This window comes from Gigantopelta aegis, chromosome 9, assembly GCF_016097555.1.
Source record: "Gigantopelta aegis isolate Gae_Host chromosome 9, Gae_host_genome, whole genome shotgun sequence".
In the NCBI taxonomy this organism is placed as follows: Eukaryota; Metazoa; Mollusca; class Gastropoda; order Neomphalida; family Peltospiridae; genus Gigantopelta; species Gigantopelta aegis.
In genome coordinates, this window is record NC_054707.1 from 18,105,861 (window position 1) to 18,127,564 (window position 21,704).

At 35.4% G+C, this 21,704-nt stretch overlaps 1 protein-coding gene across 1 annotated transcript in view; it reads left to right on the top strand.

Annotated features, from left to right (window-relative positions):
* Window positions 1–131: 131 nt before the first annotated feature.
* Window positions 132–21,704, top strand: part of LOC121381822 (deleted in lung and esophageal cancer protein 1-like) — a 55,403-nt gene continuing 33,830 nt past the window's right edge. Inside the window, exons 1-14 of the mRNA XM_041511183.1 lie at window positions 132–273; window positions 3,146–3,366; window positions 3,799–3,952; window positions 7,310–7,420; window positions 9,006–9,178; window positions 9,874–10,085; window positions 11,381–11,462; window positions 13,867–13,954; window positions 14,869–15,042; window positions 16,175–16,308; window positions 16,886–17,069; window positions 17,702–17,864; window positions 18,628–18,826; window positions 20,726–20,864. Coding sequence (XP_041367117.1) covers window positions 3,148–3,366; window positions 3,799–3,952; window positions 7,310–7,420; window positions 9,006–9,178; window positions 9,874–10,085; window positions 11,381–11,462; window positions 13,867–13,954; window positions 14,869–15,042; window positions 16,175–16,308; window positions 16,886–17,069; window positions 17,702–17,864; window positions 18,628–18,826; window positions 20,726–20,864 — 2,032 coding nt within the window. The 5' untranslated portion in view covers window positions 132–273; window positions 3,146–3,147. The remainder of the gene's footprint in view (window positions 274–3,145; window positions 3,367–3,798; window positions 3,953–7,309; window positions 7,421–9,005; window positions 9,179–9,873; window positions 10,086–11,380; window positions 11,463–13,866; window positions 13,955–14,868; window positions 15,043–16,174; window positions 16,309–16,885; window positions 17,070–17,701; window positions 17,865–18,627; window positions 18,827–20,725; window positions 20,865–21,704) is intronic.

The following is a 21,704-nucleotide window of genomic DNA, read 5'->3' on the forward strand; positions in this document are numbered from 1 at the left end:
CGATTACAAGCATTTGGAAATTTCCGGGTGTTGACGTCTGATAAGAGGACTGCATTGGTATAAAGGGCTCCGGACTTGGCCGAGTTTTTCCGATAGTGGCAGGTGCTCGTTTCGTTTACGATACGGACATGGAAAGCAGTTGTGTGTATCGAGACTATTGTAAACAAAAATGAACGGTTTTAGTTTGCTATTGGGATGATTATATTTAGAGACAAAAAGGATTGCATTCTAAGATTCTCATTTTCTTAGACATCATCTAACACTTACTAAAAAGTAAAAAAATTTCTATATTGTGTTTCAGAATATTCATTCTTAATGTCATTTCCATGATGTTATTTCAGTGTATCTCTGACATCTGTATTATCGTTATATTTGTTAGGCCCTATAATCATAATAAAATAATTAGAAATTGAAATATCTGCAGCCATCGAGAGTCTGGGAAATCATTGCACGTAACAACGTTGTTGGTTTTGTTTTACTAATATTTGGAGATGGTTCAAATACATGAAGTATTCAAAATTGTAGGCACAATGTCTTCCTTTTGACAGGTGTGCATGTAGTATGATGTACCCTTGAGTATATTGTAATTTCGAGAATCTTAGGAACTGACAAGACAAATGCCACCTACTTGCAGATATACAGTTGAGTATTGTAATTTCGAGACCCTAAGGTTTGACTTGCTCGGAAGGACTATACTTTGAAACTGACAACAGTATAAATGTTACTTACCTATACATAAATATGTTTATAGTAATGTCAAATGAAAATACAATCCACTGGAACACTGCTGATATAATAAACACTGTTCTAAACACACTCCCCCTAAAACAAATGGCGTCCAGTTAGAGTATTGTAAAGTCGAGAGTAAACACAGTATTACTTTCGATGACGTCACATTCAGTTGACGTCACTTAAAAGAAATGTTTTGTTTCTGGGACATTTTATTACATTTCTTTTGTATTAAAAACAAACCTCCTTTCTTTAACCAACTGATGAAAAGGACAGAAACATTAATAAAACAATGAATAATGAAACATTGTAAAATTTTAAATGCTGACAACTGTGGAAAAGCTGAAAATCAGTATGGATCATGCAGTTTACTGTTCATTGTTTTGACTGTTGGACCTACAGTGAGGGCAAATGAATTGATCACCTTTCCTGATCACTCTTTCTATGGTGCAGTTCATTAAACATTTCTGGTATTATAACCCACTCTCAAGTAATCTGAAAGGACCCCCAACTCTGTTAGTACCCATTTAATAACTTTATCGTGGCCTTACAGAGTGCCTCCCAATGAGTCACGTGACCAAAAGCTGTCATTTTTGCCATCCAACCCAAACAATTTTTATCTACTTCCGTATTTTTGATAATGCTGGGTTTTGTTTCCGGGGTGAAAAGAGCAATTAGTGAAAACAGTTAAAAACTATATAAATAAACATTTTGTTCTGGTTATACCTGTTTGTATTGCATTATTTCTGTGAAACTTGTTAGTAACCTCTTGGTGTCTCTTCTGTTGTTTTTATTATAAAAAAAACAACAGTTAAAACGCGAGCATGCTCATGAATTTCACGAAAATCTCTGAGTCATGAACTTACAATGCTCTCGATTTTACATTACTCGACTATATATGTTTATGGTACTGTAAAATACAAATCTAGTCCACTAGAATACTGCTGATATCATTAAAAATATTTAAAACATTGTGTCCCTAAAAACATGGTGCCTGAACGGAAAGAGTTCGACCCATACCTCTCTATATTAAAGGCTCTAAAGATTAACCCTAACCCTATACCTAAAACTACCCTAACCATTGAAAGGGGGGTACTGGTTGAACTCATAATGCCCGAACAATGTACATTGTAAATTTGAGAGTGAACTTGTCTATATAGATGTCACTTTTTTGTTTCTGGTGCATATTAATTCTTGCATTATGAATTTTGAGGGGATTTTTAGATTTAGCTCAAGTCCTATAAGCGCTCACCTGAGGTGCTTACTTTGCAGAATCGAACCACCTCAGTGGAGCCATTCAACTGATTTTTTTTTCTCGTTCCAACCAGTGCACCACAATGGGTTAAAGGCCGTGGTATGTGATCACATGCTGCTAATGGAAAAATTTAGTGGGTTTCCTCTAACTATTCGTCAGAATTACCAAATGTTTGAAATTCAATAGCTGTTGATTAATTAATCAATGTGTTCTAGTGGTGTTGTTAAACAAAACAAACTTTAATTTTGACTTTTTTTGGCCACCAGCTAAAAATTAAAAGGATATAACATTAAAGATAGGAAAACAATGAATCATAAAATTACTCTTAGGACAGGAAGAAAGGAAATGGTTTATTTAATGACACACTGAACACATTTTATTTACGGTTATATGGTGTCTCTTAGGACGGTACCCGGTAAGTAAAAATTTAATATCACAAAAGCCAATATTTTGGGAAACTGAACATAATCACAAGTCATAATACAGTAATTTATTTTGATATTCATTGCACAAGATCCCCAACTCTGTTAATACCCATTTTATTAATTCATTCATAGCTTTAAACAGCCACTGATTTTATTTTACGTGATTAAAATGTGTCTATTTTCATCTAATCCAAACTACTTTTTTCTATTTCCTTATTTACGATAATGCTGGGTTTCGTTTCCGGGGTGATAATTGGGATTAATGAAAAAGAGCTAAAAACTATATTTAAGCAAACATTTTTTTCTGGATTTACATGTTAATATCACATTATTTCAGTGAACTTTGTTTGTAGAAATCGTTTAAGTGTTAATAAAAAAAAAAATTAATTTGCAAAATAACATGTGTGCTTGTGAATGTCATGGAAATCACTGCTTCACAATTTTACAGTACATGGCCATAATGGGTATTACATGACTAAGTAATTATGAAAGCTGTAATACAGCTAATACTAATGCATGTAGAATAACTGTTTTTTGCCATTATTTTATTTAAACTTCACATTTTAAACAAAAATGCAAATTAATAATGGAATGATTTCTCCTTTTCATAAGCTATTCTGGAGTGCTCATCAATCATGTAAAGATATTATTTATTATTACTTCTTTTATTATAATTTTCTTAATCCTAAATTAAATACATTTTTCAATACTAATAATATGAATGTCATATTTTCAGTAATGGCTAATAAAATCACTAGAAGTCATGGCCAAGAGCCATCGATGTTTTTGCAGCGACCATCAACAGGGAAATCTCAAGATGTGCGGCACGTTCTTACACAAACATTCCGTGAGTTGTACACACGGGATGCCATTCGAACTGAGACAGTGAAGAATCTTCAGGTGTCAAAAGGAAGTGATGATCCTTACCACGAGAAATATGTGGAGTCTTTGCAAAAGGTATTATGAATTTGATTTTGCAGTATCCTTATTAAAGTCACCGACCCTAGTTTCAACCCACGAAAATGGACACTTTGTTGATTTGTAGTTCAAATGTTATTGAAGAAAATGGCACATCTTTATTGTATTCACTGTCAGTTTTATAATCAAATTAAAGCACTGTACATTACAGATTGGTATATATGTCAGGGTTGGGTTTTTTTGACAGTCATTCACAGTGGCATGTTATACACTAGTGTGCATAAAACAATGGAAAGTATGGTAAAAATTTGAAGATCATTTGTTGGGAAAAAATTAAATTTCAGATCTTTTAAAGAAAAATTTATTGTTCTAATGAAGCTAAGTTTAATTGAGTGTTCATTACATACAGATATATACATTTTTATTAACTCTCATTTAATATTTATTATATTTAATACTTATTATAATCAGATCTATGAAGAGTGGCAAAGACGAATGGACGAGGCCGCGATGTTGGAGAGACACATCATGCAAGCCCAGGCAAGATCCACGTTGGCTGATGAGCGGGAACTTAATCGCATCTCTAAGAGCTGTGATGCATATGATGTTCTGGGACTGCCACCATGTGAGTTTAATGACACATTGCCTTTGGGTCCAGACTCAGTCTTTGTGGTTAGCTGTTTGTCATATACTGTAGAGACTAAATCAACAAAATTTTATATTCACATTTATGATGTACAGAATAGTTCAGAATTCTAGATTTTTGTGCTACCAAAAAACTTTTAATTTCTTCCATGAAAAGCATACCAGTAATACACCACCCCCCCCCCCCCCCCCCCCCCACACACACACACACAAACACACATAATTTTCAAGACTTGAGGAATTTTCTGTATTTAATGTCCATTGTCCATTTAGTGCATCAATGTCACCTGTTACTTAATGATATACTATGTAATATTATATTATATATTATATATATATATACAGTGGACTCTGTCTAAACCGGATTCTGTGTAATCCGGATCTCTGCGTAAACTGGTCCATTTCTAACGCCCCGTCCAGCTACCGTTTATCTCTTAGGTATAAATCTCTGCCTAATCCGTAATCTGTCTACTCCGGACTCCGGATCAAAAATCAAGAACAAAAGAACCATTCATGTATTAATTACCTCTGTCTACACCGGATTGGGATTTGACTGAACGACGGGCTGCTTAATTAGTTGAACAATGATCGTCAATTGCCAAGTAAACAGGACGCCGTCGCAAGATCAAATACAAAATGTAATCACACTCATGTGAAGTTTACTCTTATTGCGATAGGCATGACCGATATTTATATGTCGAAAAATTTCCCATCCGTAAAAATACTAACTGAGCATGTTAAACGAAGGCAACTAGACCAGTACCTACAAACGTGGCATAACAACATCGAGTCTACATCCAAAGGCAAAACATATTCTATTTTTAAACAAACTTTAAATTTGGAAAAATACTTTATTAAATTACCTGAAAAATTGTGGACCAACCTTCTGAAATTCAGAACATGTAATCATTATTTACCCATAGAAACAGGACGCTGGAATAGCATCCCAGTCGAAAATAGATTATGTACATTGTGCAAAGAAAATGATATTGGAGATGAATATCACTACTTATTTAAATGTAATTATTTTATGAATACACGCAAAAGGTTTATAAAGCCATATTATTATAAAAAACCTAGCACTCTTAAATTCAAAGAACTGTTTAATTGTAATAAAATAAGCACTCTCCGTAAATTGTCAAAATTAATCTCTGAAATTACAAGTAAATTTAGTAAACCATAGATAAACATTTCGATATAATTTTATACTTTTAAAAGTACTGACGTATAAAGATTTATCTGCTTTATTTAAATGTTCTGTCACCATGTGTCTTCTTTTTAAAATGTGTATATAGCTATTTTGAATTATGTCTGTATATATTCTATGAAGAACTCCTGTTGTCATCTTGTCACTGTAAATAACTATTGTAAAATATGTCCTCATATGCTGTCGTTTGACGGCCTGAGTGAATCGAAATAAAGTTAGATCAATCGGATTAATATTAGTGTGTGTGTATATTTTGTGTTGTCTTATTTCATTTATAATGGTGGAGCGACCCAAAAAACAGCAACGTGTCGAACTTTCGTTAGAAACTAAAGTCAAATTAATACAAGAATTTGATTCAAATCCAGAATCAAAACAGAAAGATTTAGCACAAATTTTTTAATTCGTACGTACGAATAAATAATGTTTTAGGAAATAAAATGAAATTTAACCTAAGACAAATATTAGAACGACCAGAAACACATTTAAAGTTCTGCCACAAATATTTTATGCAGAAAAATATATTTGATATGTAATTACAATCGTTAAAAAGTCTTTGTTAGTCGATAACATCTTAAAAATTGCAGCAAACTCAGGAATGTCCCTTTAAGTATATTTTGTTATGTCTGTGAAATAATCGATTGCAAGTCTGGCTTGTATGACTGTTTCCCAACCATCCATGGGTTCAAATGTCATTGTTGATAGCGAGTTGTCGATCATTCAAGAACCATAACTCTGGATGAACTCTGTCTAAACCGTTCCTCTATGTAAACCGGACTATTTTGATGGTATGAAGTGAATCCGGTTTAGACAGAGTCCACTGTATATGATATATATATATGATATACATGTATATCATAGGTCATGGTCAAAATCATGCAACTTCTTTCCATGGAATTCTGTCATACAGAAAATTGTATTTAGCATAAATGAAAATCTATATGGGCACTTTATTAATGTGCCTATATCCAAAAGAGGTTCAGGCACTGAAAATCTATAAAGATTCATTTAGAGATTGTGAAATGATAATTTGTTCATGAATTGAGATCCTCACAAGAACAATTCCTTTAGTAGAGAAAAGGTTTACAAGTACCCATTTTCACCAGTTATCCTAAGCACTGTAATAGTTTGCTTTAAAAAAACAGTATATATACTAGTGTAACATTTATGGTGATCCTGATTAATATGAATCTAGGATCATTAATTATAACCACTGGAATTTAATTTACATTTATCATTGTACTGTGAATCACCCAATAGCCGATGTGTATTTGTGTGCTGGGGTGTCGTTAAACATTCATTACACTGTGAATCACCCGATAGCCGATGTGTATTTGTGTGCTGGGGTGTAGTTAAACATTCATTGTACTGTGAATCACCCAATAGCCAATGTGTATTTGTGTGCTGGGGTGTCGTTAAACATTCATTACACTGTGAATCACCCGATAGCCGATGTGTATTTGTGTGCTGGGGTGTCATTAAACATTCATTGTACTGTGAATCACCCGATAGCCGATGTGTATTTGTGTGCTAGGGTGTAGTTAAACATTCATTGTACTGTGAATCACCCAATAGCCAATGTGTATTTGTGTCCTGGGGTGACGTTACACATTCATTACACTGTGAATCACCCAATAGCCGATGTGTATTTGTGTGCTGGGGTGACGTTACACATTCATTACACTGTGAATCACCCAATAGCCAATGTGTATTTGTGTGCTGGGGTGACGTTACACATTCATTACACTGTGAATCACCCAATAGCCAATGTGTATTTGTGTGCTGGGGTGACGTTACACATTCATTACACCATGAATCACCCAATAGCCGATGTGTATTTGTGTGCTGGGGTGTCGTTAAACATCCATTGCACCGTGAATCACCCAATAGCCGATGTGTATTTGTGAATCAAACCCATTGCACCGTGAATCACCCAATAGCCGATGTGTATTTGTGTGCTGGGGTGTCGTTAAACATTCATTACACTGTGAATCACCCAATAGTCGATGTGTATTTGTGTGCTGGGGTGTCGTTAAACATTCATTACACTGTGAATCACCCAATAGTCGATGTGTATTTGTGTGCTGGGGTGTTGTTAACCATTCATTACACTGTGAATTGTCTTTTTTGCAGGCCGAGCTCACTTCAGTTCTTGTATTGATACTGAACTGTTAAAGAAGCATCATCTCCTTACACCAGATGATTATGGAAGGAAAGAAATAATTACTAGTGCTCCACCATCAGGTTAATTTTGGAATATTGAATTTTATATATAAAATAAATAAATTGGCCTATGTTTATAAAATGTTTAAAGGGACAGACCCTAGTTTTTAAACACTAAGACATATGTTTCACTATTAGAGCCGTTTATGATCACTGAAATCAAACATTACATATATTTTATTATTTAGATTATCCGTGTCTGTACAACAGAAATGTTTCTGGTCATTCTGGTGTTTTTAATACCACAACATGCATTTTTCATATTTTTAAAAACACACATGCATCTGAGAAGTAATCGTAAAGAAGACGTGCTCTAGTCTATTTTTGTGGGTATTTCCCTGTTTCAGTGTCACATACTCTTGTTTCACTCTGTTGTAACTTTATCCAAATGTGTTACAGGTTTGTAGCCTTCATTAAACTTAGTGTCCATGTTTACGGCTTAAAACTAGGGTCTGTACCTTTAAAATCTATACAGTCTGCATGCAGCAATTTAGACTGATCTTTAACAAATTTCCTGTTGATATTTACAAAGATTCCACAAACATAATACAGAGACAGAGTTATTTTTTTCTTTTACTAGGACAGGAAATCTCAAACATGCTCTGTGCTTCATGCTTGCTATCAATCGAGCTATCTCACTATCACCTGAGCATAATGTACATGAAGTTTGCATTGCATGCTGGGTAATCATCCCCCATCATCAGGAGACACACATGTAATCAGACTTATGAAGTGTAGTGATTTCCCTAGAAATTTGGCAAGGCATGGTAGGCCAAACACTTTTGAGGCATTTTCACCATTTTCGGGGCACCTGTTTTTCATTAAAAATACACAAAATTTAATTGAAATAAACATTAATGTAATTTATGTGCTTGCTTTAATAAATGAATGGCAAAAGATATAAAAGGCATATTTTATTAATTAATAATACCTTTTTGGGTGTTTTATAAAGACAATTTTAGAATTAATTAGTGACAAAAGTCTTTAATCTCAGGGCAGCATGGTGCTGATTAAGGCAAGATGGTGCAAGACTAATGAGGCATGGTGCTGCACCATGCTAAAACAAGCTAGGGAAAACACTAGAAGTGGGTGAAGATATTATAAACTCTCTTTCATAGTAAATCTAACTAAGGTATTTCAGAAAAATAAATTTATAAAATAACTAAATGTTAATTGGATTAAAATGAAGTAACAGGACCAAAGGATAAACTTTGTAATTTTCTTATTCTAGTATTTCTGGCCTTATACTATAATAAAAAAACTAAAGTTCTGTCGGAAATGGAATAAAAATAATTGATGAAAATCATTTTTATTCTATTTCCGACACTACTTTAGTATCCTTTTTCTAAATATTCTTTTAGAGCAATTCGTTAATTTAAATTTTAAAATATGCATTTTGAAAGTTATATATTCAGAATAATGTTTGGAAAAAAGAGTCATTTAAATTAATATACTTACTCTGTGTTATCAGTAATTTGTGGTAATAACATGTTTCTCATTATTATTTTCTGGGACTAATTGGAACAAGAATTGACATCATGGGCCTGTGTTTATTTGCTTGCATCTATTGATGGAGATTACATAAATTGTTTTTAATATTTTGCAGCTCCGTTAGTTCCGAGCTACATCTGTCAGACGGCCACGTCCCAGCAGCACAACCGTTTGGGGGGCGATCGCATACAGACACCCCTCCCAGATCTTCCTGACATGCACCTCGATGACTTTAGCGACCTCTCAAACGAAGAATGCGACATCATCCACACAGAACTGGGTGAAGATGTGAGTGTCAGCAAGGTTCTATTACTTAATATTCCTAGACTCTAGTATTAGCCAACATTCCCCATGTTTGTGTCTTTTTGTTTTGTCTCAACATTGCAAATTTTGATTGTAAAAGTTCCCAACTTTTTATCATTTATTATATATAAACAGGGTTTTTTTTCACATGGATCATGGATCTACATGTATTTCTGCTGGTTACATTATTGATGGGTTTTATATTTTGAACCACCAAGATCATTAAGAAATTGTGGTCATTGGACATTAAGTTTTATATGAAGTGATGCTAAATGTCCTAAAGTCAAAGCATGGGTGTCAAATCCATATTCAGATATAAATCCCATGATCTGATACATGTTTTTTCTCAAAATATTGAAAAAATTCAAAATTAGGTATTTGTTTTAACACTAGACTTTTAGCATTCAGAAGTTATGTTACTAATAAATAATTTTTAATGTTCTCTCTCTCTGTCTCTCTCTGTCACTCTGTCACTCTGTCTCTCTCTGTCACTCTGTCGCTCTCTCCCCCTCTCTCTCCCTCTCTCCCCCCTCTCTTCCCCCTCTCCCTCTCTCTCCCCCTCTGTCACTCAATCTCTCTCTCTCTCTCTCTCTCTCTCTCTCTCTCTCTCTCTCTCTCTCTCTCTCTCTCTCTCTCTCTCTCTCTCTCTCTCTCTCTCATTCTTTCTTTCTTTCATCTAGATATCCAAACATGATGAATGGAAAAAGCAGATGCATGAAGAGCAAAGAGAAATGGACCGGAAGGACTTGGCCAACCTTCAGGCCAAAGTGCACTACTTGCGCAACCCTCGCTGCGTGCCAAAAACAACCAGCACCGAAACACATACTCTGATCAAGACCCACAAACGGAAGCCCAAAGAGATTGGCATTAATGACAAAAGACCAGAGCCCAGGTCAGTTTGCGATTGTTTATGAACATAGAATTGGCTTGTGTTTAGCTTAGTAAATTTATGCTGTGATTTTAGCATTAGGGGCCATTTAAATATTACGTAATGCTCGAGGGGGTGGGTGGGTATGGGTCCAAACGTTATGTAGCATTACATGGGTGGATGAGTGGGTGTACTGAACAATGTTACGTAACATACTTTTTTAGAACTAAAATCTTGTTTGTTTTCTTTTCTCTTTTTTTCATAATTGCTCTGGCACAGAGATAATGTTTAACGTAGATAGTTGTAGCTAAATGTACATTGTATTTATATATTAATGTTGAGTTGAAATGCGTATCTGCTCTTTCCCAAATCGTAAAACGGTATGTTAAATTTGTATTACACCCATCACGTGACTTGTTTGTAAATGGGGGTGAGGGTGGGTTACGCTAAGCATTATGTAATATTTGAATGGCCCATTTGTGATATACTACCTTCATAACCGTGTTGGTGTTTGGTCTAGCATTATGGAGTGTATAATGGCAGGGCTACCTCTGGCTCAGCAGAAAATTTCGCCAAATTATCTGTTAAACACAGCAAAAAACACAGTTATTTTGTATTAAAATATCAATTATCACATTAAATTATTTTGCCAAAATAAAATAAAATTTGCCAATTGTTTTTGAAGTTCGCAATTGGCAAATTTGGTGAGTGTCAGAGCTTGCTCTTCTTGAAGGGGGAGGGAGGGTGTCTAATTTTGACCATTATAGCGTTACTTAATATTTGAACGGCCCCTTAGGTCTGTACATCCAAACAAACGGAGACCCAAAGAGATTGGCATTAATGGCAAAAGACCAGAGCCCAGGTCAGTTGGTGTTTGGTTATGAACATAGAATTGGCCTATGTTTAGCTAAGTGTATTTATGCTGTGATTTTAGCATTAGGTTTGTACATCAATCTGAGTGTTCCACCTACATCTTATGAATCTTATGTATATGAAGCCTCGCTGTGTCAGCAGAATTGTTTTGATATTCTGCAATACTCTGGTAATATATACACAAAATCACATATTTCTAGTCTCCTGTTAATTTTTTTTCATGCAAAATAACCACTCAGAGAATCTGTTACCAGCTACACATGGGCAGAGTTATGCAGTAGCAGTGTTCAAAAAGATTGTTGATACATTAATTAGAACTATCTAAAATGAAATTGTAAATTTATGAAAGATTAGCTTTGAAGTATATTCAGGTTTGTAAAATATGTTCTATTAATATGTTGTTATTATTTTGAAATGGTTTTATTTTATTTACTTGTGATTCCCAGGCCAAAGGAGCCAGTTCCAATTTTCCAGCCATCTCCTCCCGTTATCATCTTCACCAACTATGCAGTAGGAGAAGTTTATGAGGTTTGTTTAAATGTTATTAAACAGTAAGCAATCATTCTTGCTAGGGGCGGGACGTAGCCCAGTGGTACAGCACTCGCTCGATGCGCGGTAGGTGTGGGATCAATCCCCGTCGGTGGGCCCATTGGGCTATTTTTCATTCCAGCCATTGCACCGCGATTGGTATATCAAAGGCCGTGGTATGTACTACCTTGTCTGTGGGATGGTGCATATAAAAGATCCCTTGCTGCTAATGAAAAAGAATAACCCATGAAGTGCTGACAGCGGGTTTCCTTTCTCAGTATCTGTGTGGTCCTCAACCATATGTCTGACGCCATATAACCGTAAATAAAATGTGTTGAGTGAGTCGTTAAATAAAACATTTCTTTCTTTCTTTCATTCTTGCTTGATTGTCCAACTTCTGGGCACTCTTGGTGCAGTTGTCAAAGGTCTACAGGTGGGGTAAAGAAATGAAAAAACCAACCCATTACTACTCTTTGGAAGGTGCAGTGAAGCCTTTATAACACTACTTCTAGTGACAGGACTTGCCCAGTAGTAAAGTGTTTATCTGATGTATCATCAGTCTAGGATTGATCCCTCTTGGTAGATCAATATTGGGCTATTTTTCATTTTAGCCAGTGCTCCAATTGGTTTAACATGGAAGGAAGGAAGGAAATGTTTCATTTAAAGACGCACTCAACACATTTCATCCACGGTTATATGACGTCAGACATATTGTTAAGGACCACACAGATATTGAGAGAGGAAACCTGCTGTTGCCACTTCATGGGCTACTCTTTTCGATTAGCAGCAAGGGGACTTTTATATGCACCACCCCACAGACAGGATAGTACATACCACGGCCTTTGTTACACCAGTGGTGGAGCACTTGCTGGAACGAGAAATAGCCCAATGGGTCCCCTGACGGGGATCGATCTTAGACCGACCGCACATCAAGCGAATGCTTTACCACTGAGCTATGTCCTGCCCCAATTGGTGTAATAAATGCCTTAGTATGTACTCTTTTTTTTTGTGGGATTGTGCATATAAAAGATCCCTTTCTGCTGATCAAAAAGTGTAGCCCATGGAGCTGGTTTCCTCTCATTATCTGTGTAGTTTTTAACCATATTATATCTGATGACATATTACATTTCTTTTTTTCATTCTGATTGTACAAGGTACCATGGAGGTATTAAATCTTCTTTCCATGATGTAATCTGTAATTGGGGGAATTAATTAAAGTTTATAACATATTAGTAATTAATGCTGCAACGATAAACTGGTATACCGGTATACTGCGATAATTGTTCAGCTCGACACGAACCGCGGTACAGTTTTGCGTATCATGATTTTTATACGCTATGTTTTTTTCCTTGTATCTTATTTGACTTGAAATAGGCAAACAAACAAACAAACAAAAACCACATCATTTTATTAATTGGTGATGACAGAAAATGTAACAATCATGTTGGCATACGAAGTGATAGGTCGGTTATACTTGGTTCTAACTTCTAAACAAAAACGCGTTAAAAGTCCAGTGAAAATAACCAGTTAACGATAATTACAAATAAATGTTTTGTCACTTACACATTATCATTCATTGTTCATTTACGTTGGAATACGGCTACGGCTATCATTTTCAAAGAAATAAACCAACAAATGAGAATCACACTTCACTGTTTTTCACTGAACTCGGAATAGTTCGGCCGATCGTCCAAAATACCTCGGCTAATAACCTCAGCTCTGGTTCGGTCAATCTGCCGAAACATTGCAACTCAATACGTACATTTCCGTGTCAAGCGAGCAGCGACGGAAAAGCCCGATAGTAAGGATTTCTGAATGTGACAATTTATAAATAGTTTGACACCGTCACACCAGTGTTCTAGTAGACTAGTATTGTGTGAAAAAATTAAAATATGGCCTAAAACATTTACCCTGACAGCTGAAACTAATAAAGATCATTTAAAAGTTATGACTTCTGTTTTCATTTAAAAAAAAAACCCCATAAATATTAAATTTAAATAATATCAACTATATTGCAACACATATTGCAAAACAGTTTCTTATATCGCAATATATCGCAATACTGTTTTGACCGTATCGTTGAACCCCTATTAGTAATCATATGACAGATAACTTATAGATTTAATGTCTTCCAGAAACACAGCATGCACTTCTAAATCTTGAACTTGCCTTGAATGTAATTGTAAACATATTTAATATTCAAGCAGTAATATATAGCTTTACTAATTGATATAATATAAAATCGATGATTGAAGAAGGGTTTAATTGTGATGTTTTATATGTTTTTCTTCAAATACACCTGTTGTAGATATTGAGAGCTGAATTAAAACTGAATATATCATGGACTAATCTAATACTTTATAACCAAATGTTTGCCATTCATTATTTTATTTATTTATTATAGACTGTTCTGGAACTTAAAAATGTATCCACAGTGTTGCGACAGTGCAGAGTGCTGCCATTATCAACACAATACTTTGCTGTTGGTTTAGGTAAGAAATATCTCTTAACAGCATTATAGTGTATTTTTTAGTAGTAATGGCAAAACTAAAAACTATAAAATTGTATCTTAGAATAATGTATTCTTCAGTGTTAAATCTTTTTATTACCCATATGGTTAAAAATATCTTGGTACATATCAAAGTGATACGTCCCACTAGAACGCCAAGTGGGATGTAACATTTCATAACGTCACTCGATAACGTCATCGATTGGCACACTACAACCTTCAGGAACATCAACCAAATGAGTTGAGTTATATAAATTAAGATCGATTATGGGTAATAAATAGGATATTGAACTCGCTATCATTTCGTATATCATGTTTGTGTCCCTCGTAAAATAATTTTTATTGTCACTCGCTAAAGCTCGCGACAATTGAAAATTATTTCACTCTGGACATAAACATGATACGAAATAGAAGCTTGTTTAATATCCTATAATTATGGCCATCATATCAGTAATCAGGACTTGTGCTATCTTCTAGAGGTCATTGACAGGTCCCCAGAGTTTTGGAATAATGTATTGTTGTTGATTTTAAGCAGACTGAATGTTTGTAGAAGCAGACTGACTTGTTTTTAAAACTTAGTTTTATATTTAGTTTTAAGGTCCATTTCTTATTTGGTATATTGGAGCATGAATAGACTTGTGAGTTTAGCTGCAATATTGATGTTTATTCATGTGACTTTTAATAAAATTAGTTTTATGAATTCTTCAATGTTACGTGTATTAATGGTTTGGTAGTAACCACCCTGACCCGAAATCTGGATTGAATATTATTTTAAAAAAAATGAAATGATATGTGTCATTCATTGATTTGTTTTCCTTTATTTAACACTGTTGATGATATTTTGTTTGAATAACTATTCATTGTTATAAATATTAAGGTATCAGTTTTGTCTTGCAGGTCAGTTTCCCGGGGAACATGGTCTCGTAGCACCTGGAATGAGCTGTAAATATCCTGTTCGGTTTGTTCCGGATTCTTTGTGCGACTATGACGATTACATCGTGATACAGACTCAGTCACCAGAGCCTCTCATTGTCCCAGTCAAGGGCTGCAGAGAACCCCCATCACTAGCACGTGAGTGATACACTTCATTTATTTAACTTGTCATATTTTAATTATTATTTTTTTAATCCCACTGCCCCCTTTCCTTTTACTTCTTTGAATTCCATCTCATTTCTTTCCATTCTGGCAACTCCTAACTTTCAACTTCTTTTGCTGTCCATCTCCACAACCTACTCCTTGTCTCTCCAACTGTGACAGGTGGTTGTCTCTTGTGGCTATCCGTGCCACACACCTGCCATTTCCCATAAGCTTTTAGCTGTGGGCTTTGTCTGACCACTTCGGAGGGTGTTCAGTAGTTACTTCTGGCATTGTTAAGAGACACTTGTAATTACCTACCATGCTCCACTACTACTGGCATTCATTAGTTAGTGCTGTGGGTCAAACCAGCTTTATTAGTGGCGGAGGACGAAGATGCACAGAGACCAGTGGAGGAAATTGAGACAAGTAGGTGATGGTGTGGACAGCTCAGAAGACTGTTGGAGGAAACTGACAGAAAGGATCGAAACAGATTGAAATCGTGGGAGACATTGGAAAGTGTTTTAACTTCTCATATGAACAGTTAAACATAGTCATACTCATCTTTAATAAATTAACAAGCAATTTATGATTGACATGATATATTTGTATTACTTGCAGTTGCAATGAGATAGATGTCTGTTTCTGTTCCATTTATGGTACTCAACCCTTGCAATTGCCCACAGCAATCAGCAATGCTGTGGAGATTGCCGCTGAATTAAAAAAATTCCACAGCATTTTTTTGCTTTGGATTATATTGAGTGTTTTTCATATTTGCAGGGTTTTTTTCGATGGACATTTCTTAATTGCAAGGATTGGGTACTGACATTTTGAAGCATTTTGGCTCAGGCTTCCATTTTGTTAAGGGGTGGGTTGGGGGAGGCAGACTGATTTTTGCCTCCAAACAAATCAAATTCACCATGCATTTTTACATGGATTACAACTGATACTGTTAGTAGGTTGGTGGAAATACAGGCCAGCTTATTTTTCTCAAATGTCTCCATAATTTTTGCCCAAATTCAAAGATTTGCTTCATTATCTTGATGTTAAGATATATAATGACATATTATGTTTGTATTTATATTTTAGAGTATATTCAGATGGGTTTTTTTTTGTGTGTTTTTTTCAGTACCTTCTACCATTGATGTAGGCTGCTGTCTTGTAGGAGGATGTCATGTAACCCAGTATGTTGTTGTCAATGATGGAGGACCCGGTCGCTTTTGTATAATACCAAGCAGTTCCTGGCCTGCAACAAACTTTAGAGTATGTGGGGTTTTTTTTTAGAACAAAAGGACTGCATGCAGAATCCTTCAGTTTCAGGAGTGATAATATAAATCATATTCTTTTTATCTGCATTAAATTTTATTCAAGTTTTCTGCGCTGCTGTTGGATCAAAGTCATACTATAAGTATATATAATCCCCTCCTTCCCACCCACCCACCCACCCTTTCTGTTCTGAAACCAGTCACTGGCGAAGTCAGAGATTGTGTCCAGGAAAGACATTCTTGAACCTTAATTGGATATATCTTGTTTATATGATCGCTATGTCCCAGCAGACAATACAATGGCTATACTTTTCAGTCACATAATAATCCTTTCTTCTGCTATGGTCTGAGTCTGTATGTCTTCTTTTTGTTTTTTGTTTTGATTTATTCATCCAAGCCATCTTATTCTTAGACTGGATTTTTCAACAATATTTTCTTCAATTTTGTACCACTGACATAGTTGTTATCTATATGCCTATCTAGTTACACATTTAAATCAACTAGCGAAAGTAATTTGGTTTATTTTTATTATGAAGAAGAATTTTTTTTTTATATAAACTTACTGTACATTTCAGTCTGTTGTGACAAATGGTGTTGTGATGCTCCATCCGTTTGAAGTGCAGCCGTCGTCTTTTGAGTTGGGCAAAGGCCAGTCGGGTGTCATAGAAATCATGTTTACTCCGAATTTAGCGAAGGAATTCACCCAGGAACTTGTGCTCATCTGTGACAACTGCCAGGTGAAACACGTCAATGTCAAAGGTTAGTTCAAACTGCCAGAGAGTATAACACAAGTAAAACATTACTCCGTTTTCATTCATTCAGTTTATGTGTCATTTGTTGGGTCATTAAGTATAAGAGGTCTAAATTCAAATGTATGTTCGCTTGAGTCATAGTTTATAATAGCTGGTCTGAATTCAAAGGTGATGGTTGCTTTGGTCATGAGGTATAAGAGCTGGTCTAAATTCAAAGGTGAAGGTTGTTTGAGTTGTAGTTTTTAACAGCTGGTCTAAATTCAAAGGTGAAGGTTACTTGGGTAATTAAGTATTAACAGCTGGACTAAATTCAAAGGTGAAGGTTGCTTGGGTCATAAAATAGTAACAGCTGGTCTAATATCAAGGGTGAAAGTTGCTTCGGTCATGGAATATAAGAGCTAATATAAATTCAAAGGTGAAGGTCGCTTGGGTACATTTGTTTTTTCTTCTGAATTTGCAATTCAAATTTCGTAAATATGCGTTGTATTTTGGACAATAATTTCTAGTCAAAACCTCATTGAAACAATAATTATGAGCACGTTCTAATGCAGCATATGAACTTTTAAAGTAGAAATGTTATTATTTTTGGTGATTTATACAGAATATTGCAATTTTTTACTCTTTTTGTTTTGTAAACAGGACAAGGGGAAATTGCCAAGGTTGAGCTTGTTTCTGTTGAGCACGGTCTGTCAGAACACATGCTGGGTGAGCTGCATGACACGACGGCGGAACACTTCATCAGGTTCGATGAGCTCAACCCATTCACGTACACAGACAGGAATATTTCCGTCCATAACTGCACGTAAGTATGATGCATTAAAACCTGTGTTAACTTCGGGTTAAGAAAGTGGACTCTGCATACTATAAATGAAAATTTATTCAGACAAATTTAAGACAGGTAAAATGTTACGGCCACACAGCAACTAGAATAACATAGGTATTAAAAGATGCCAGCAACTGAAGTAGCCAGTTTTATTACCCATATAGTTACAAATATCTTGATACGTATCAAAGAGATACGTCCCACTAGAATGCCAAGTGAGACGTAACACTTTTGACGTCACACAATGACGTCATCAATTAACGCACTACAACCTCACAGGAACGTCAACAAAACGAGATGAGTGATATAAATTAAGATCAACTATGGGTAATAAATAGGATATTAAACTCGCTACCATTTCGTATCATGTTTATGTGCCTTGTGAAATAATCTTCATTGACAACTGAAAATTATTTCACTCGGGACATAAACATGATATGAAGTGGAAGCTCGTTTAATATCCTATAAATATTAAATTTGTTTTGTTTTTCAACTGAGGGGGGAATGGGGGACAATACATAATATGTGGGAGGGGGGGGGGGGCAGTGACCACCATGCAGCATACCTACCTCAAATGCCTAAGATTAATGCTGCAATAAATCAATGTGTTTTTTAATTAAATACTGTTATTTAGTGTTTTTCTCTATCACCAAGTTATTACAATTATCATGCATTAGACATCTAACGGTTGCTGCTTAAAATAATGTGTCTACACACACATTCCATTCCTTTCTATGGCCAGGAATGTGGAGCTGCCGTTTCAATGGATGGTGTACAAGCCTCAGATGCAGCCACCCGACATGGAGGCTGACGAAGTAGCGCGAGAACAGCCCGAGGACCGGATTCCCGATCTCGACGCGGTTTTCAGCGTTCACCCTCCCAGCGGAACTTTGGCTCCCGACCAAACCATGGACTTCAAGGCAACGTTTGCACCTCCAGTGGTTTGTGATGTTCTTTGATGATAATTTTTACGAAAATTAGTTTTAATTTGAATAAGATTCTATAATAAGTCTTTTGATGCTTCGGTGGCGCAGTGGTTAAGCCATCAGACTACTGGCTGGTAGGTACAGGGTTTGCAGCCCAGTACCAGCTCCAACCCAGAGCGAGTTCTTAAGGACTCAATGGGTAGGTGTAAGGCCACTACACCCTTTTCGCTATCGCTAACCACTAACAACTAATCCACTGTCCTGGACAGACAGCCAAGCTAGCTGAGGTGTGTGTCCAGGACAGTGTGCTTGAACCTTAATTGGATATAAGCGCGAAAATAAGTTGAAATGATTTTTACAAAAATGATGCTTATTTCATATCACGAATATAACGATGCATGAAATTATTTATGATTACGTTTTGTTTCCTTAAAGTATTGAGAAAATTTATAAAGTTTTGTATATTTTTTGTCAACATAGTCCTATAGTTTTGCTTGCATCATTTTTTATTACTAATATGAAAATTTACTTTTAATATACCTTTCCCACCCATCCAGAATGTTCATTAAAGGGACATTCCTGAGTTTGCTGCATTATAAAATGTTTCCGATTAATAAAATATTTCTACGATTAAACTTACATATTAAATATATTTTCTTGTTTAGAATATCAGTGGCTGTATATTCAATGTGTTTCTGGTCATCTTAATATTTGTAAGAAGCCCAAACTGGATTTTGTCTTAGGAAATAAAATTAAATTTACGCTAGTACAAATATTAAAACGATGAGAAACACGTTTAATATACAGCCTTTAATATGTTATGCAGGAAAATATATTTCATATGTAATTACAATCATTAAAAAGTCTCTGTTAGTCGGTAACATCTTAAAAATTGCAGCAAACTCGGGAATGTCCCTTTAATAGGAATCAATTGTTGATGGTTACTGCTGTCATAACCATTAATTTTCCTACATATAAGTATACACCTCATTACATCCAATAGATATAACTGCCTACTTTTTTCAAATGACCTCCTACTTTCCTAAACCATTCCTTCCATAATGAACACTCGTCCTACTCCCTCTTCACAGTAATCTGCATTGAGCATGCAGATTTGAAGTCCAGATACTAACTGTTTTGACCATGGTCCTGAGTCCCGTTTTATGAAGCAATGTTTGCGCGAAGATTACCTTAAGTGCATAGCTACTTTATATGCTAAGATCGCTTTGTAAAGCAAGGCTCTGGTCATCTTGAATATATATTAAACGGAGATTAAACTGAAACATGAGCCTTATGTGTTGAAAGATGCATACCCGGACCACCAACACATACTGACACTTTAACAAATGAAAAACGCGTAATTTTAGAGTTACTAAAAAAAACCTGTGATTATTCCTGCCAACTGGGGGCAGCCATTTTCTTTCCAAATATCATTTCAGTGCATGAGTTAATGTATGGACAAAACATTATACAGTTATTTCGACACTTTGACAATGGTGGTTTATTTTGTATTGAAAAATAATATGTACTTATTGCTGGCTTACTGGGATGGCTATTATTACAGAACACTGCGATGCATTCACAAAAATCAGGTACTTTTGTGTCTTCAGTTCTAAGACTAATTCCTGACATGACACGTTAAGTATTACGTAACTACCGGCTCGCCAGAGGGCGTATTCACTGGGATGGTACAAAATGGCTGCGCCCTTTATATATAATAGCCGTCACATTTAACCGTTTTATTAATTAACTATAAGATTATACTTGTTGATATTAAGCAATAATGTGCATTGTATATCGTTGAATATGCATACCAGTCCAAAAGCCTTGCTTAAGCATTCCTTTAATACCCAGTATTTTAGTGTAATGTGTATGTGTTGCACTTAGTCTGTACTCAGTTATTTTTTTCTGCAGCTTGGTGAATTCCATGATGTTCTTCACATGATGCTGCAACAAGTCCCTCACATCAGTGAAACTGCAAGCACCAAGTCAGAACGTCGATTGTCTGTCACGTCAGAAGAAGATGGGATCTCAGATATATTTCCATCAAGCAGTTAGTATCCTTTATAAACTAATTTGTCAAAGGTTTTTCCATCAAATAATCATTATAGGTGGTTTCTAATTTACTTTAATGTTTTACATTATGTTTGTAATAAGAATAAAGATATGTTTGGTTGTAAGCAAAATTTAAAACAAATAGTTGCTACAGTACTATGTTGTTGGGTTTTTCTTTACTTTAATTTGTTTTATAGTGTCTATAACAAGGATAGAGGTATGTTTGGTAAAATAAAAAGAAATTTGAAGAGTTCTTTTTGTCAGATAATATTGTTTTTAAAAAAAATGGATTCATGATGTATTTTTAATTAATTCACTATGGTCTTGAAATGATTAAATTAAAGGAAAGCATTATGGATGAGAAAAGTAATGTGATCTGCCATGATCAAAACTTAAATTATCGGGGGCCTAATTAACTAAACTCTCACAACTGTGTGATCTTGCGGGACAATGCAAAAATGGTAATATATATTCAAATTGTTACTGGTAGTGTGTAAGGATCTGTTGGCTGCCTGCAAAGTGATTATGGAAATGGAAGGAAATGTTTTATTTAATGACGCACTCAACACATTTTATTTACGGTTTTATGGTGTCGGACATATGGTTAAGGACCACACAGATATTGAGAGAGGAAACCCGCTGTCGCCATTTCATGAACTACTCTTTTCGATTAGCAGCAAGGGTTCTTTTATATGCACCATCCCTTAGACAGGATAGCACATACCACGGCTTTTGATGTACCAGTCGTGGTGCACTGGCTGGAGCAAGAAATAGCCCAATGGGCCCACCGACGGGGATCGATCCCAAACCGACCGCGCATCAAGCGAGCGCTTTACCA